The sequence below is a fragment of the Nuphar pumila genome, chromosome 6 (genome assembly GCF_984573655.1).
Source record: "Nuphar pumila chromosome 6, dmNupPumi1.hap1.1, whole genome shotgun sequence".
NCBI classification, from domain to species: domain Eukaryota; kingdom Viridiplantae; phylum Streptophyta; class Magnoliopsida; order Nymphaeales; family Nymphaeaceae; genus Nuphar; species Nuphar pumila.
The window spans coordinates 73,265,421-73,282,169 of record NC_143254.1 but is presented as its reverse complement, the minus strand read 5'-3'; the positions used below and the strand labels follow the sequence as shown (position 1 = coordinate 73,282,169).

The 16,749-nt window shown below is 38.0% G+C and overlaps 1 protein-coding gene across 1 annotated transcript; it reads left to right on the top strand.

The window, feature by feature from the left end:
• The first annotated feature begins 986 nt into the window (after window positions 1-986).
• On the top strand, window positions 987-1,343 carry LOC149834928 (uncharacterized). The gene has a single exon (XM_090009487.1). It carries the CDS (start codon window positions 987-989, stop codon window positions 1,341-1,343), a length of 357 nt encoding a protein of 118 aa, XP_089865613.1.
• The last annotated feature ends 15,406 nt before the right edge of the window (window positions 1,344-16,749 follow it).

The following is a 16,749-nucleotide window of genomic DNA, read 5'->3' as shown; positions in this document are numbered from 1 at the left end:
GTTAGGCCGACCCCCTACCAGTTATACAACTATACCATAGGGATTCAATGTCCAAACACAAGGTGACGTACACTAACTGCACCTGCCACACAAGCGGAGCCCAGCTGATAATTTAGGCCATATTTGAATGTAGGAAAGTGATGCATTTTCATATGAAAATGAGTAGTTCTTCATATAACAAGTTCGTGTCAGATATAAGATTCATTATCCTAGTCAAACCGCCCCAAAAGGGTTGGGCGTTGTGGGATGGGGGCTTAGGTTGCTAGGTGGGCAGTCTAGGTTCAAATGTCATGGGCGTCACTTTTTAAGCAAGTCAAAAGTGGTAACTCATTGGGTAAGGGTAAGCCCATGATGAAGTTTTATTTTAGGAGGACAGTAAGTAAGATAGGCAGAGCCAGCACGGCTAAGTATTTGAGTAAATATAAAAAAAGAATGTCCTAGTCAAATATATTTTACTGTGAGAGGGAGAGAAACATATCTTTTTGTATTTATTCATTAAAAAAAAAATCAGTTGCATGGTTAAATTACGAATGGGTTTCCAGCAGATGAGAAAGATAAACACGTAGCTTTTCCAATAACCCAAAAGGTTCAAAGAAGAGGAGTGAACAATGGGAAGAGGAGCAATCCAAAAAAACTCCGAGCAAGGGAAAAATCATATCGATCTAAATCTCTCTCTTTCTCTTTCTGTTACCCCGCCAGTGTCATTGCCGCCGCCGCAACCATCATCGACACTAGAACTTCCACAACCATCACCGCCTCCACCACTGCCACCATCGTCTTCCTCCTCAACCGGCCACGATGGCCATGTTGGTGGTGGCTTACGTCCAAGGCGGAGCTCCACTCGCCAGCCGCTGAAAGAAGACCCTATTCCAGTGCCATACCCGTGGGCGACCAATCGGAGAGCCGCCATCCGCAGCCTACAGTATCTCTTGGCCAATGGCATAAACAAGATTAGTGGGAATGTTTTTTGCAAGAACTGCGAGCAGATGTACACAATGAACGTAGATCTGCAAAAAGTGATGGATGTGGGTGACTACGTGCTACAGAACAGGCAGAGCCTGTACAACCGTGCGCCCAGGGAATGGCTCATGCCCAAGCAGATGGACTGCGACAAATGCAAGCAGGAGGCATGTGTGAGGCCCATCGTTGAGGAGAAGAAGAAGAAGATCAACTGGCTCTTCTTGTTGCTGACGCAGTCGCTGGGGCATTGCACCCTGGAGCAGCTCAAATACTTTTGCAAGCACACCAAGAACCACCGCACAGGAGCCAAAGACCGCGTCTTGCATGATACCTATCTTGGATTGCTTAAGCAGTTGGACCCATCTGGAACTTTTGGCAACTGATGATCTATGTTAATTCTTTCTTTCTTTTTATTTTCTTAATTCCTTTTTCTTTCTCCCTCTTGCATGTTTATTCATGTGGTATGCCTAATTTGCTACGTGTTATTTTCATATATGATGCTACTTTGTTATCAGAAACACACTTTGCTACACTGATATCGTTTTTCTTGTGTCTTGAAACTGTAGATTATATTTTTGTTCATTTTGTAACAAACTGTGTTAAGAACCTGAAGTTCTAAACAAGAAAAAATTCCTATTAAATGTGATTTGTTTTTAGGACATGTATCTGTTGTTCAAGAAGCTAATACACGTAAATAAAATGAGATTAAATTACAAATGGTGGCTCTAGTTTTGTTAGGTTTTCAATATTTTCAACCTGTGTCGATGAATAATGTGTTTGCTCTTACCTTTTCATTATCTTGTCATACACTACTGAAGAAAAAATAACTACTTCATGGGCCATTATTCTTTGATCCAAGAAAGAAAGGTAAAAGTAAATTTGTTTAAAACACAAAAAAGATCAGTACAATCAGTTGTATTTGGTTTTTTTCAAACTCTATCATAATCCCAAACCAAACAGTAAGATCTTTTTCGTTATTTCAATTTCATTTTGTGGATTTAGTCGGTTACCTTTTTCTTTTCATTTTTTTTAATTGATTTTCAAATACACCAAAGTTTTCCCTCTTATCTAATATAACCACCAAGAGTTTTTTATTTTTCAAATGTCCGCTTAAAGTATTCTCACCATTAAGCAGATATACCCAATTGACAACGATCTTTCTACTTAACCATTGAAATTATCATTTTTATCCTTAAAAATGTTGCAACTTGTTATCTTTCCACCACTCAATTGAAAATAGATTTTTTAGGGATGAAAACAGGAGGGAGTTTCAACCCTGGTTCAAGCCGGATTCAATTACCTGATCCGGCTAGTGTGCATTTCAATCTAGTTCAGATCCAGAACATATAATTAAGACGAGGTCAGGTCCAGGTTACAATCAATTGTTTTATACATTTTCCTGGATCCACTAATACAGCGACCCATTTTTTAATTGAATCTTGAGCTATGTTGTACGATATTTCAAATTGGATTCAGATATGAAACCTAACCCACATTTCAAAAGTTGGTACTAGTATTGGGACTATCCTGACCTAACCCATATCCAGCCTAGCTATTTTCAACTCTATTACTTATAAAGGGTGTAATTAGGTTCTGTCAGGTAGACCCGTACCTAAATCAGGTCTAAAAGCTACACAAAAACCTACCAAATACGAGTTGGGTTTGGGCTTGTTTTTGCTATGATTTTCACATATTTAATTAACGGAGTTTTAATTAGATCCATTATCACATCACCCTTAAAATTAAAACCACACAAACCCGAATTGATATGAAGCAGGTTTTGAGGTTGTGTATTAGAAGTGCTAAATGGTTTAGATTCTCTGTCTTTTTTTTAAAGAAGGTTTAGATTCCATGTGAGTCTGAGCTAGATCTGATTCATATTGTCAGATCCAGATATTGCATATCCAAAACCATATTGGATTGAGAAAAAATATAGTTGGGTTTGGTTGAATTTGACCCTTTTCCATATAGAAATCGATAGGTTTTACATATTTTCAATCGATCCAATACAAGATTGACTTATGTGATGACTAGATCCTAGACATTTGAATATGGAAACCAGATTTATTAAAGGTTCTAATTTTCATAATCAGGTCCACTACTCTATCGAGCTTGACCCAACTTGTGCCCAAGAGAGAGAGAGAGAGAGAGAGAGATCTTGCTAACGAGAGCAGGGCAAGTTTCAAATGACTAGGCTCTTTAATTTGAGAAATGAATATGGGTAGAATGGTCCTTCTAATGAATAATTAACAGAAGTTACGGAGGTAACTAACCTGGGTGTTAGGTGTTATTTGCGAAACCTATGCAAAAACTTCGGTGGGAAGTTGAAAACATACAATCTTTTTGTGTGCACATAAACTAAACCAAAAAGTTTGGTGTTTATTTTAAAATTTCTCATTTTTTAATCTTGGGGAATTATATGTTTTTAATCATTTTTTCAAAGGAATTTTTTATTGACCCAAAGGGGTTTGGCACATTGGGATGGGGCCTACGCTGCTAGGCAGGCCGGGTCAGGTTTACCTAGACCCAACTCGAACCAAACCCTATAGGGTCCGGGTATGGTGATAAATTAAAAGATCCGGGTTCGGACCAGGGGTATAGTTTGTGAAATTGTATGCCACACTGGGACCTGACCCGACTTCTGATTAAGACCAACAATTTTTCAATGTAAAAACGATAAAAAAATATGGTTTTACCAGGTATGGTCCGAGTCAGGTTCATGTAGTTTTTATCAGGTCCGGGTATGGTTTTTCTTATAGTGGACTCAATTAAACCCAGGTCCGGACCCAATACTATACCGGAAAATCGGGTCCAAGTATGGTTCCACCATTGACACCCCTAGAGTCAACCCTTGCACAAGCCGTAGCGTGGGGGTAAAAGGCAAGCCCACTGAGTTTTATGCTGTTAGGATAGTGATCGTAAGTACGGCAGGCTGGCTCCAATGCAGCTAAAAAAGAAATTTTGGTTTGTTACATATCATTTTCACGATTTTTCATTATAAAACCAAACCCTCGCGGTACACCCCTTGTCCACTAGGTAGGTTCCCATTTGCTTCAGCACCAGGGTTATAGAACACAAAATGTTCAGAGCGCTACGGACCCTCTAGCTAGATGAGGCTGCCCTTTTGGGCAAGCTGCACGCCTACTATAGTCATTTTATCTTGTACCTATACATAAATTAACGATCATGGACAATACTACGATGATGACTTATTTTGGAGTTTTATGTTGGATTGGTAAAAAATACACATCAATTAGCTTCAATCTGGATAACCTGCCGAACTGACCGAGCTTCGGCTTAGTTTTCGAAAGAAGGCTTAACCCAACCTGGGCTTAAATTCAACCTGACAACATTAGAGATCGGGTGCAGGCCTTATATATATATATATATATATATATATATATATATATATAGAGAGAGAGAGAGAGAGAGAGAGAGAGAGAGTAATGTGTTCCTTAAGCTCTTTTTTCGTTAGGTTTCGTTAGTCTCATTCAAAAATTGTAGTTGTAAATCACAAAGTTTTTTTCTCACATCTAATACCTTAAATGTAATCTATAGGTTTTGTTTAGTGGGAATTGGCTTTCAGATTGCTGAAATCTGACCTGTATACAGGTTTTGTTTAGTGAGGAAGACTAGAAGAAGCTGATAGGGCAGATGACACAAATGACCAGATCAGCAGGAGGTATCGTTCTGATACCACGCAAACAATCATATATAGTACAAAGAAAACTTAGGATGCGTGGTTCAGTGCAATGGCACCTACATCCACACGGCTGTGGCTCTCACACACATGTTTGCACAAGAGTTTTTTACTTTTCACTATAAATAATAAGTTTACAAAATTGAGAGATTAACTTTCCAATTCATCCTGATCTCTAGCGATACAATCAGATCCTACTTTTTAGGAAGATTTCCAAAATTTGTTTCTTACCCACCACACACTTATCTGAGAGGGTGGTGTATGTTCGCCCCCGATGATTCACTGAATCCCACGCCTGTGTTCGGGGCTTTGAATGAGAACCACGTATACAAACACATGGGGCTCGTATTCCCGTGTATGTTGACATAACTTTGCATCGGACTCTGGTGTTGTTGCAAAGACTTAAGTACCCTTTCTTGCTATTCTTCTCATAAAGTGATGGTTTGAGAAAATGACAAAAATGCCCTTCATTCAAAAAAGAAAAAACAAATAGTTCAAAAAAAGGACAAACATGTCCTCCATCCAGAAAGTCGAGGATGATGTTGACTCTTCAAAGTCTTCTTCTTTTTCTGTTCAAAAAAAGGACAAACATGTCTTCTTCTTCTTTCTTCGTAAAACACTGTAAACCTCTATCTCTCTCTCTAGAGAAGAAATCAAGGGAAAAAAAGAGTTCTTCCTGGAGAAGGCCATGAACATCAACCCTCTCACTCTCTCTCTCTTCTCTCTCTACTTCTGTGCACATCCAACAGACGATCCTACATTGCTCCATCGTCATCTTCTTCTTCTTCCTTCTTCGTAAAACACTGTAAAACCCTTTCTCTCTCTAGAGAAGAAATCAAGGGAGGTAAAGGGTTCCTCCTGGAGAAGGCCATGAACACCAACCCTCTCACTCCCTCTCCCTTCTCTCTCTACTTATGTGCCTGATTTAGAGTTTTTGCCCTTACAGGAGGGGGGTCCGGGGGTTCATCCCAGCGTGGGTAGCATCATTCAACTAAATGAGTTGTAGATCCTGATTAAGAGTTTTTACCCTTATAGGAGAGGGGTCTAGGGGCTTCTCCCAACGTGGGTAGCATCATTCAACTTAAAGAGTTGTGGAGTCTGATTCAAAGTTTTTACCAATTCATATTTTAAGGCATTAGATCTCATGTTTTAACATCCACGCATGTGCAGTTTGTTTTCATCATGTTCAGTTGCTTTCTAGATTATACTTTGAATTCTTGTGCATTTTAGATCTATCGATTTGTATGTAACCAGAGCTCATTTTAATCTAAATTTTTTACTGCAATTTCATGCATATGTCTTCATGATCTCCACCCAAAATCAGATCATTCTGAGTTTGTTTGACTTACTTTAAAAATCGAGATTCAAAACCTGTTATTTTGCACCGTCAGGATTTTAGCAGAATCAGGACCAACTTGCGGAAGTGATTTCTCCCTAACCAAAGATGATCTTTCTGATTCGTAAAAAAGGTTGTTTTCTAAATTGAATCTAGTTTGTTCATACCAAATTTCAGCGATTTCTATGGTGTTTTCGTACCAGTTTCGGGTCAAAAATCATAACCCTGTCACCCTGTGTCATTTTAACGGCTCAAATTTTGATCCATATTGTTTGAATTTTATTTTCCTAATGGAAGATCATTTTTCAATTCTGTAAAACGGGTTCTCTTTTTTTATGTGTCTAGTTCATCCCTGTAAATTTTCAGAATTCTTCATGGTCAATTACTATTTTATTTTGATTAAATACCAGAACCTTGTATCCAGATTTTATAAATGTTCTGATTTTGGCCCCCATATCATCACTGTTGTAGCACTTCTTCAACAAATCGTTATTTGATTGGCAATATTCTTCAGCAAATTATTGTTATAATTTTTTTGAGTCTCTAATGAGTCTCTAATATGATTTGTAGTATTTTTGGGTCTCCAACGAGCCTCATAATGATTTATAGTGTTGTTCGATCTTTTAACTATGATTTATAGTGTTTTGGGGTCTCTAACGAGCCCCACAACGATTTGTAGTGTTTTTCGGTCTTTTAACTATGATTTATAGTGTTTTCGGGTGTCTAAAAAGACCCATAACGATTTATAGTGTTGTTGGACCTCGCTATAGCGATTTGTAGTGTTTCTCGCTAAACACTACAGCGATTTGTGATACAAATCGCTATCCGAATCAGGACCAACTTGTCAGGGTCATATCTCCTTAACCAGAGATTGGATTTCAAATCCGTAAAAAGTGGTGTCTTCGTTATGAAGTCTAGTTTATTCCTGTAAATTTTCAGCGATTTATATGGTCATTTGGTACCCCATTTGGATAAAAAACCAGACCCCTATCAGTCTGCCTTAGTTGAGTGACATAGGTTTTTATTTCATTTTGTAAGAGTCATATCTCCCCAACGGAAGATCATTTTTCAAATCCGTAAAAAAGGTTTTCTTTCTCTATGTGTCTCGTTTATATCTGGAAAGTTTTATAACTTTTTATGCTCATTTTATCTTTCGAACCTGTTAAAAACCGATACATGTTATAAAATGTTATAAAACTTAAAAAGTTTGAAACTTCCTCTATGTGTCTCGATTTTTAACAGGTTTGAAATATTAAATGAGCATAAAAAGTTATAAAACTTTTCAGATATAAACTAGACACATAGAGGAAGAAAATCATTTTTACGGATTTAGAAAATGATCTTCCGTTGGGGAGATATGACTCTTACAAAATGAAATAAAAACCTATGTCACTCAAATAAGACAGACTGATAGGGGTCTGGTTTTATATCCAAATGGGGTATCAAATGACCTTATAAATCACTCAAAATCTACAGGAATAAACTAGACTTCATAACAAAGATACCACTTTTTACGGATTTGAAATCTGATCTCTGGTTAGGGAGATATGGCCCTGACAAGTTGGTCCTGATTCGGATAACGATTTGTAGTGTTTCTCGCTAAACACTACAGCGATTTGTGATACAAATCGCTATCTGAATCAGGACCAACTTGTCAGGGTCATATCTCCCTAACCAGAGATCGGATTTCAAATCCGTAAAAAGTGGTGTCTTCGTTATGAAGTCTAGTTTATTACTGTAAATTTTTAGCGATTTCTATGGTCATTTGATACGCCATTTGGATATAAAACCAGACCCCTATCAGTCTGTCTTATTTGAGTGACATAGGTTTTTATTTCATTTTGTAAGAGTCATATCTCCCCAACGGAAGATCATTTTTCAAATCCGTAAAAAGGGTTTTCTTCCTCTATGTGTCTAGTTTATATCTGGAAAGTTTTATAACTTTTTATGCTCATTTGATATTTCAAACCTGTTAAAAATCGAGACACATAGAGGAAGTTTCAAACTTTTTAAGTTTTATAACATTTTATAACATGTCTCGGTTTTTAACAGCTTCGAAATATCAAATGAGCATAAAAAGTTATAAAACTTTCCAGATATAAACTAGACACATAGAGGAAGAAAACCCTTTTTACGGATTTGAAAAATGATCTTCCGTTGGGGAGATATGACTCTTACAAAATGAAAAAAAAACCTATGTGCCTCAAATAAGATAGACTGATAGGGGTCTGGTTTTAGATCAAAATGGGGTATCAAATGACCATAGAAATCGCTGAAAACTTACAGGAATAAACTAGACTTCATAACGAAGACACAACTTTTTACGGATTTGAAATCCGATCTCTGGTTAGGGAGATATGACCCTGACAAGTTGGTCCTGATTCGGATAGCGATTTGTATCACAAATCGCTGTAGTGTTTAGCGAGAAACACTACAAATCGTTAAACACTACAGCGATTTGTGATACAAATCGCTATCCGACACAGGACCAAATTGTCAGGGCCATATCTCCCTAACCAGAGATCGGATTTCAAATCCGCAAAAAGTGGTATCTTTGTTATGAAGTCTAGTTTATTCCTGTAAAATTTCAGTGATTTCTACTGTCATTTGATACCCCATTTGGATCTAAAACCAGACCCCTATCAGTCTGTCTTATTTGAGTGACATAGGTTTTTATTTCATTTTCTAAGAGTCATATCTCCCCAACGGAAGATCATTTTTCAAATCTGTAAAAAGGGTTTTCTTACTCTATGTGTCTAGTTTATATCTGGAAAGTTTTATAACTTTTTATGCTCATTTGATATTTCAAACCTGTTAAAAATTAAGACACATAGAGGAAGTTTCAAACTTTTTAAGTTTTATAACATTTTACAATATGTCTCGATTTTTAACAGGTTCGAAACATCAAATGAGCATAAAAAGTTATAAAACTTTTCTGATATAAACTAGACACATAGAGGAAGAAAACCCTTTTTACGGATTTGAAAAATGATCTTCCGTTGGGGAGATATGACTCTTACAAAATGAAATAAAAACCTATGTCACTCAAATAAGGCAGACTGATAAAGGTCTGGTTTTTTATCCAAATGGGGTACCAAATGACCATATAAATCGCTGAAAATTTACAGGAATAAACTAGACTTCATAACGAAGACACAACTTTTTACGGATTTGAAATCCGATCTTTGGTTAGGGAGATATGACCCTGACAAGTTGGTCCTGATTCGGATAGCGATTTGTATCACAAATCGCTGTAGTGTTTAGCGAGAAACACTACAAATCGCTATAGCGCGGTCCAACAACACTATAAATCCCTGTGGCTCTTGTTAGAGACCCGAAAACACTATAAATCATAGTTGAAAGACCGAAAAACACTACAAATCGTTGTGGAGCTCGTTAGAGACCCCAAAACACTATAAATCATAGTTAAAAGATCAAACAACACTATAAATCATTGTGAGGCTCGTTGGAGACCCAAAAATACTACAAATCACAGTAGAGACTCATTAGAGACTCAAAAAAATCATAACAATAATTTGTTGAAGAATATTGCCAATCAAATAACGATTTGTTGAAGAAGTGCTACAACAGTCATGATATGGGGGCCAAAATCAAAACATTTATAAAATCTAGATACAAGGTTCTGGTATTTAATAAAAAAAAATAGTAATTGACTATGAAAAATTCTGAAAATTTACAGGGATGAACTAGACACATAAACGAAGACAACCCGATTTACAGAATTGAAAAAATGATCTTCCATTAGGAAAATAAAATTTAAACAAAATGGATCAAAATCTGAGCCGTTAAAATGACACAGGATGACAGGGTTATGGTTTTTGACCCGAAACTGGTACAAAAACACCATAGAAATCGCTGAAATTTGGTATGAACAAACTAGATTCAATTTAGAAAACAACCCTTTTTACGGATCGGAAAGATCATCTTTGGTTAGGGAGAAATCACTTCCGCAAGTTGGTCCTGATTCTGCTAAAATCCTGATGGTGCAAAATAACAGGTTTTAAATCTCGATTTTTAAAGTGGGTCAAACAAACTCAGAATGATCTGATTTTTGGTGGAGATCATGAAGACATATGCATGAAGTTGCAGTAAAAATTCAAGTTAAAATGAGCTCTGGTTACATACAAATCGATAGATCTAAATGCACAAGAATTCAAAGTATAATCTAGAAAGCAACTGAACATGATGAAAGCAAACTGCACATGCGTGGATGTTCAAAAATGAGATCTAATGCCTTAAAATATGAATGGATAAAAACTTTGAATCAGACTCCACAACTCTTCAAGTTGAATGATGCTACCCACGCTGGGAGGAGCCCCCAAACCCCCCTCCTGTAAGGGCAAAAGCTCTAAATCAGGTTCCACAACTCATCAAGTTGAACGATGCTACAGTTAGTGTGCAGGTCAGTCAGTGTTTGATGGAGAAATGTTGGATCGTTTGTTGGATGTGCACAGAAGTAGAGAGAGAAGGGAGAGAGAGTGAGATGAGGTTTTACCCCTCTCTTGTAAGGGTAAAAACTCTAAATCAGGATCTACAACTCATTTAGTTGAATGATGATACCCACGCTGGGAGGATCCCCCAAACCCTCTTCCTGTAAGGGTAAAAACTCTGAATCAGGCTTCACAAGAGTCAATGTATAGGTCAGTCGGTGCTTGATGGAGCAATGTATGATCTTCTAATGGATGTGCAGAGAAGCAGAAATAGAAGGGAGAGAGAGTGAGAGGGTTGATGTTCATGGCCTCCTCCAGGGGAGATTTCTTTCCCGGATAATCCTGCAGTGCAGAGAGTGGGTCTTAAATAATCATCTTCGGGGCACTTAAGTCTTTACAACCACTCCTTTTCAAGAACCGTCATTTTTTTTGCACCAATGGAGGAAAGGGTACTTAAGTCTTTGTAATCTTATCAAACTCCAACGCTAATTAATGCTGACAAACATGGGGATACGAGACGCACATGCTTACATACGTGGTGCTCTTTGGGACCCCCGATCATGAGATGTAGCTAACTGCCCTGTTCGGGGGGGGACATATAACCTGCTTTGCACTTATCTCATTTAGGTTTTCCAGCATGTGATTTTATCCCTGGAGCTTCTGGTATGCATTTGGCCCCATCTTGATTGACTGATGCACGTGAATGGCTAGGATCACTTCACATCCAGGTGAGAACATGAACTGGTAGTCTTAGCCGTTGGTTGGAACTTGGACGGATAGGATTGATTTTATGATGAACCCCGTCATATGTCAGATGATGTGATCCATTCTAGTCCGGCCTGAACCCTTTTATTTTTTGCTTTTGTCTTTTAGGTTGTTTTGCTAATTAAATAAGGTTTCAGACTTTCGATGAACGGTCTATGCCACTAATTAGTTCGGATCTCAAAACCTACTCTACCCATAAGATCGATTCTGCTGGATAAACCAAGCGAAGTAGGCTCGCTCGTTCATATGGACGAGTCAAGGGCAAAGGAATGTCATGAACTGGATCCACCTAAGCCATCATCAAAGAGACCCGACTACTGCTTGGAGGTTGTATATTCGGAAATCAGCCCCACCACCCACTTTTCTTCTCTTCTGTGGGGAATTATTCTTACGTGTGGGAGAGAATAGGATAGGTAAACCGGTAACCAACCAATCTGGTGTCCGCACAATGCAAGGCTGACTGTGTGTGTGTGTGTGTGTGAGAGAGAGAGAGAGAGAGGTACCAAAACCAGAAGTCGTACATATTCTTGTGGGCCTCCCTCTCCCGCATGCAGCAAACAGTGAAGCACGTTATATATATGCGCCCCCCCCCCCAAGACGACCGTTAGCCACAATCCGTGTTCGGGGGTCCCAATGAGCGTCACGTATATAAGCTCGTGGGGCTCGTATCCCCGTGTGTCGGCGTCACTTAGCATCGTAATCCAGTGCGATTGCAAAGACATAAGTACCCTTTCTCGTCATTCTTGCCATGAAACGATGGTTCGGGAAGATGACAAAAATGTCCTCCATTCAAAAAAATGAAAACGACGGTTCGAGATCCTCCATCTAGAAAAGTGAAACGCCGGTTCGAGAATGATGTTAACTCTTTAAAGTCCAAACGTTATGTTTTCGCCTTAAGCAGTAAACTTTTGCACCATCAGTTGTAACAGGAGCTCCCTTTGATGATGCAAACTTTGTCGTCGTTTACTGTCATGGGACCGACCAGACCCTCCTTTGCCATCGTCTGTTACCGCTGGAACACCCTTTTTCGTCGTTTGCTGTCGTTGGAGTATCCTTTGTCGTCGACTACGCAGCGGCAACATCGTTGCCACCATCGACTGCATCCGCCTTCTGGGTGTTTCTCCTCCACTATCGGATCACCAAGGCTTTGTTATGCAAACAAATTGATTTATAAATATGAATGCTAAATCTTATAACTAGTTTTACTATTCATGCTAAATAACACTTATTTTCATATTGAAATAAATTGATTCGTACCTATCCACCTTCTGGGTGTCGAAAAACAGTTAGCACGATTTGTTTTTATGAAGGCTAAACATTTCAACGATGTCTATTTATGAAGGCTAAATTTTTACAACGATTTGTGTGTTCGATGCAGCAACAATTTATATGTTTAAAATAGTAACGATTTAATGAAACTACCATAATTTGTACTTAAGTTTGATAAATCGTACAACAATGTATACGTATGAAGCCAAACATTACAACAATATGTACTTATGAAGGTTGTGATTTATACAACAATTTGTAAGTTTGAAACAACAACGATTTATACATTTAAAGCATTATCAATGTGTATTTATGAAGTTTCCTCAATTTGTATTTAAGTTTGCTAAATCTTACAACGATGTTTACTTATGAAGCCAAATATTGTGACGATTTGTAATGTTGGTGATTATCTAACAAATGAGATATTTTGTATTATTATATGCTTGGGGAGGTGGTTGTAATAAATAATGATGCAGTTAAATTTATGTGTTGTGCAGGTTAGCAATGTCTAAAGCTCGTCACATAAGAAATTCCCCTTTGTTCTATGGGATGAATATTAGAGAAGTTCTTTGCCAGTCCCATCTATATGAGCGTTACGAAAGGTACCAAAATATAATGCAGATTGAGAATGATAAAGATAAGGGCAAAGCATTGGAATTGTATTATGCGGAGTATTATCCATCATATATTGAGGATGAAGAGCAAAAGAAGAATGAGGAAGAACTAAAGATAACGAAGAAGAAGAAGGAAGACGAAGAGAAGGAAAAGCAAAGGAAGAAGGGAGAGGAGAATGAAAAGCAAAGGCAAAGGAAGAAGGCGGAGGAGAGGGAAAGGCAAAGGAAAAAGGAGGAAGAGAATGAAAATCAAAGGCAAAGAAAGAAGGCGAAGGAGAGGGAAAGGCAAAGGAAGAAGGAGGAGGATAATGAAAAACAAAGAAATAAAATACAAATGAAGAAGAAGGAGGAGAGGGAAAGGCAAAAAAAGAATAAAGAGGAGGAGGAGAGAGAAAGGCAATTGAAAAAGGAGGAGGAAGAGAAGGAAAGACAATTGATGAAACAATATTTTTTTGAAAAGCAAAGAAGAATAAAGCAAATAAAGAAGGAGGCAGATGAGAGGGAAAGGCAAAAAAGAATAAGGAGGAGGATGAGTAGAGGGAAAGGCAATTGAAGAAGAAGAAGGAGAAGGAAGAGAAAGAAAGGCAAATGATGAAGATGAAAGAGGAAAGGCAAAGAAAGAAGCATCAGGACGAGGAAGATAAGGAAAGGCAAATGAAGGAGAAGAACAAAAAAGAGAAGGAAAGGCAAATAAAGGAGAAGGAAGATGAGGAAGAGGAGAAAAGGAAAAGGAAGGAGAAAGAGAACGAGGAAGATAAGGAAAGAGAAATGAAGAAGCAGGAGGAGGAAGAGAAAGGAAAAAACAGGAGGAGGAAGAGAAGGAAAGGGAAAGGAAGGAAGACATTAAAAAGCAGAGGAGGGAGGCGATGGAGAGAAGGACGGAAGAAGTAGAAAAGTAGTGGGAGGCGGTGAAGCAACAAGAAAGGCAGATGATGGAGGGAGGGGATGAAGATGAGAAAAGTGTGATCAAGGTACATAAATCGATCATATCAGTCATGATTTAATGTGATAGGTACTACTATGATAGTGATTGCTATGTATAACAATTATTGTGATAGCGATTACTGTGAACGATTTACTGTGATAGGTATTACTATGTATAACGATTATTGTGATAGCGATTACTGTGTGAGCGATTACTGTGATAATGTGTGTGCAACGATTATTATTTATAGCGATTACTGTGTACAATGAGATATAGAAGTACAAATGAGACTAATTTATGATTGATACGAATAATATGCTATTTTCTGTTACAGGAAGGTCAGAAGAGAAGTAGAGAGCACCAGGTAAAAAGCTCGAAGGGCGGTGTCAGTGGCCTGTAGTTCTATCATGGTATGGACAGCTGAGTGAATATCAGAAGAATTGATTACAAAATATGCACTTCGGCGGTCTTCTGAACCAACATTTGAAACATGCTGGAACACCATGACCCACCTGGTAAATAAGTGGAATCATCAGACGAACATATTCCAGTTTGATTCTTTTAAGATCACCATGGCCCTATAAGATGTGGCACAGATTACTGGCCTTAAGTGCCATGAAAGTGATGTCCTATTATGGGATTCAAACTATAACGCAAGAGAAAAGTGCACGACCCTTTTAGGAATATCGATGAATTACTGGAGTCAATGTGTTTATATTGAAAGTAATTCCACATCGATGAAAGTTTCTTCTTTCCATAATAAATGGGAAGGTCAGTCTGCTATATGTGCATCTAAAAGAGCTGACCAAGAATTGTATGGCTTTCTTCTTTATTTTTTTGGTCTTACTTTATTTTTTGATTGTTCTGGTTTGAGAATAAGTTACTTGTGGCTGCAGTTCCTGAAAGACCTAGATGAAGTTGACAACTGGGCATGGGGTGCTGCTATGCTTGCATACTTGTACAGTCAACTTTACCATGCATATTATTGCATTGCATCCTCAGTGTTGCCCTACAATTTGTGGTTTTTCAAAGATCGGCTGGTGGGCTAAAATAAATGTCAAGGAGGATAATGCTAAGTTCATTTTAGATGGTCTACAACTAAATAAAGTAAATGGTTTAAAATCGTTTACAATCATTTAATCATTTATTATTCAGTAATATAAATCGTTGAAATGTTTAGCATTCTTAAGTAATCATCGCTACAGGATTTTGTCTTCGTTAATACAAATCGTTATCGCTTTAGCATTTATCTTTCAGTACTGTAAATCGTTGTAATCGTTTGTATTCTTAGTAGCAGTCGTTGTAATATATTTAGCACTCGTTATTATAAATAATTTTAATATTTAGTTCATTAGCATGAATAATTGTCTATAATTAAACCATAATCTCCAATGTACAAGTTGTGTGGAGACTGTATGTAGATGGGGAGGATGAGAACCAAGAGCTTGTTTCTGAGGGTGCGAGACTATCTAGCTACTCAACCCAAGTGGTTTGAACCAAACTAGGTTCGATCCAAGTCAATTGGGTTCAGCAAGTTCGGGCTTAGCCCAAGCTGGCTGGGTCTGGGTTCAGAAAATCAAACCAGGGTTTGGAAGCAAAAAAGACTTTGACTTTAAACCCAACTAGGGTTAAGTCAAGTCAACTAGGTTTGGACCAGGTTAGTTGAGTTAGGACCAGGTTAGGCAGGCTCAGACCCACTTAGACAAGCTAGGCTAGGTAGGGGAGGTTTAGGAGAAAGAGAGAGAAGACAAAGGGGGGGTTGGCGATTTTTTCTAAAGGTGGGCAAGGCTATTTATAGCCAAGATTGCTTAGCACCTAAGCAACCTCCTTTTTTTTAATTTTCCTAGAAAAACCTAAAAAAATCCAGAGGCTTCTTTCCCCTTCTTGCCCTTTCTTTTTGAAGAATTCCAAGAGGTTTCTTTTGGTGTAGGGCGCACATGGAAATTCCATGGGATATTTTATGGGTCCCACCAGATATTTTTTGAGGAATATTTTTGTGGGTCCCACCAACATTTCTGTGGGTCCCACAAATTTTTTGGGTTTTTGGTGATTTTTTCTGAAAAATTATGAGTACGTCATTCTCTTCGTATTGACGTAACTAAGAAAGTTGACTCACACAAATATCTTGATTTTATTCAGGGAGGAAGTTATAACTCCCTAAAAGTTTGAGCATATATTCGCAAAAATACGAATACCTCAAGTATATCTGGCTCGAATAAATCGATTCGCATTTTGAGGATAAATGTTATTTTCACATGAAAATGCTTCATGAATTTTATTCAAAAGTTGTTTGAAAAATTGTGGGTCTTACATCATTACCCCCTTAAAAGAATTTCGTTTACAAAATTCCAATAAGAGTATTAAGTGAATAGCTCAGGATACTTATCCCTCATATTGGATTCGGGCTCCCAAGTGCAATCATCGATCCCATGATATTGTCATTTCACCTTCACAAGTTGAATGACCTTCGTTCTGCGCACTTGTTCTCGCCGGTCCACGATTTCTATCGGTCTTTCTTCCATCATCATGTCTTCTTGAATATCGATGTCTTCATGTTGGATGACATGAGAAGGGTCATGAACATATTTTCTTAGCATTGACACATGAAATACGTTGTGTATCTATGCATACTGCAGTGGCAATGCTACTCGGTAGGCAATCTCTCTGATCGGGTTCAAAACCTCGAAGGGACAAACGAATCTGAGGCTAAGCTTTCCCTTTTTTCTAAA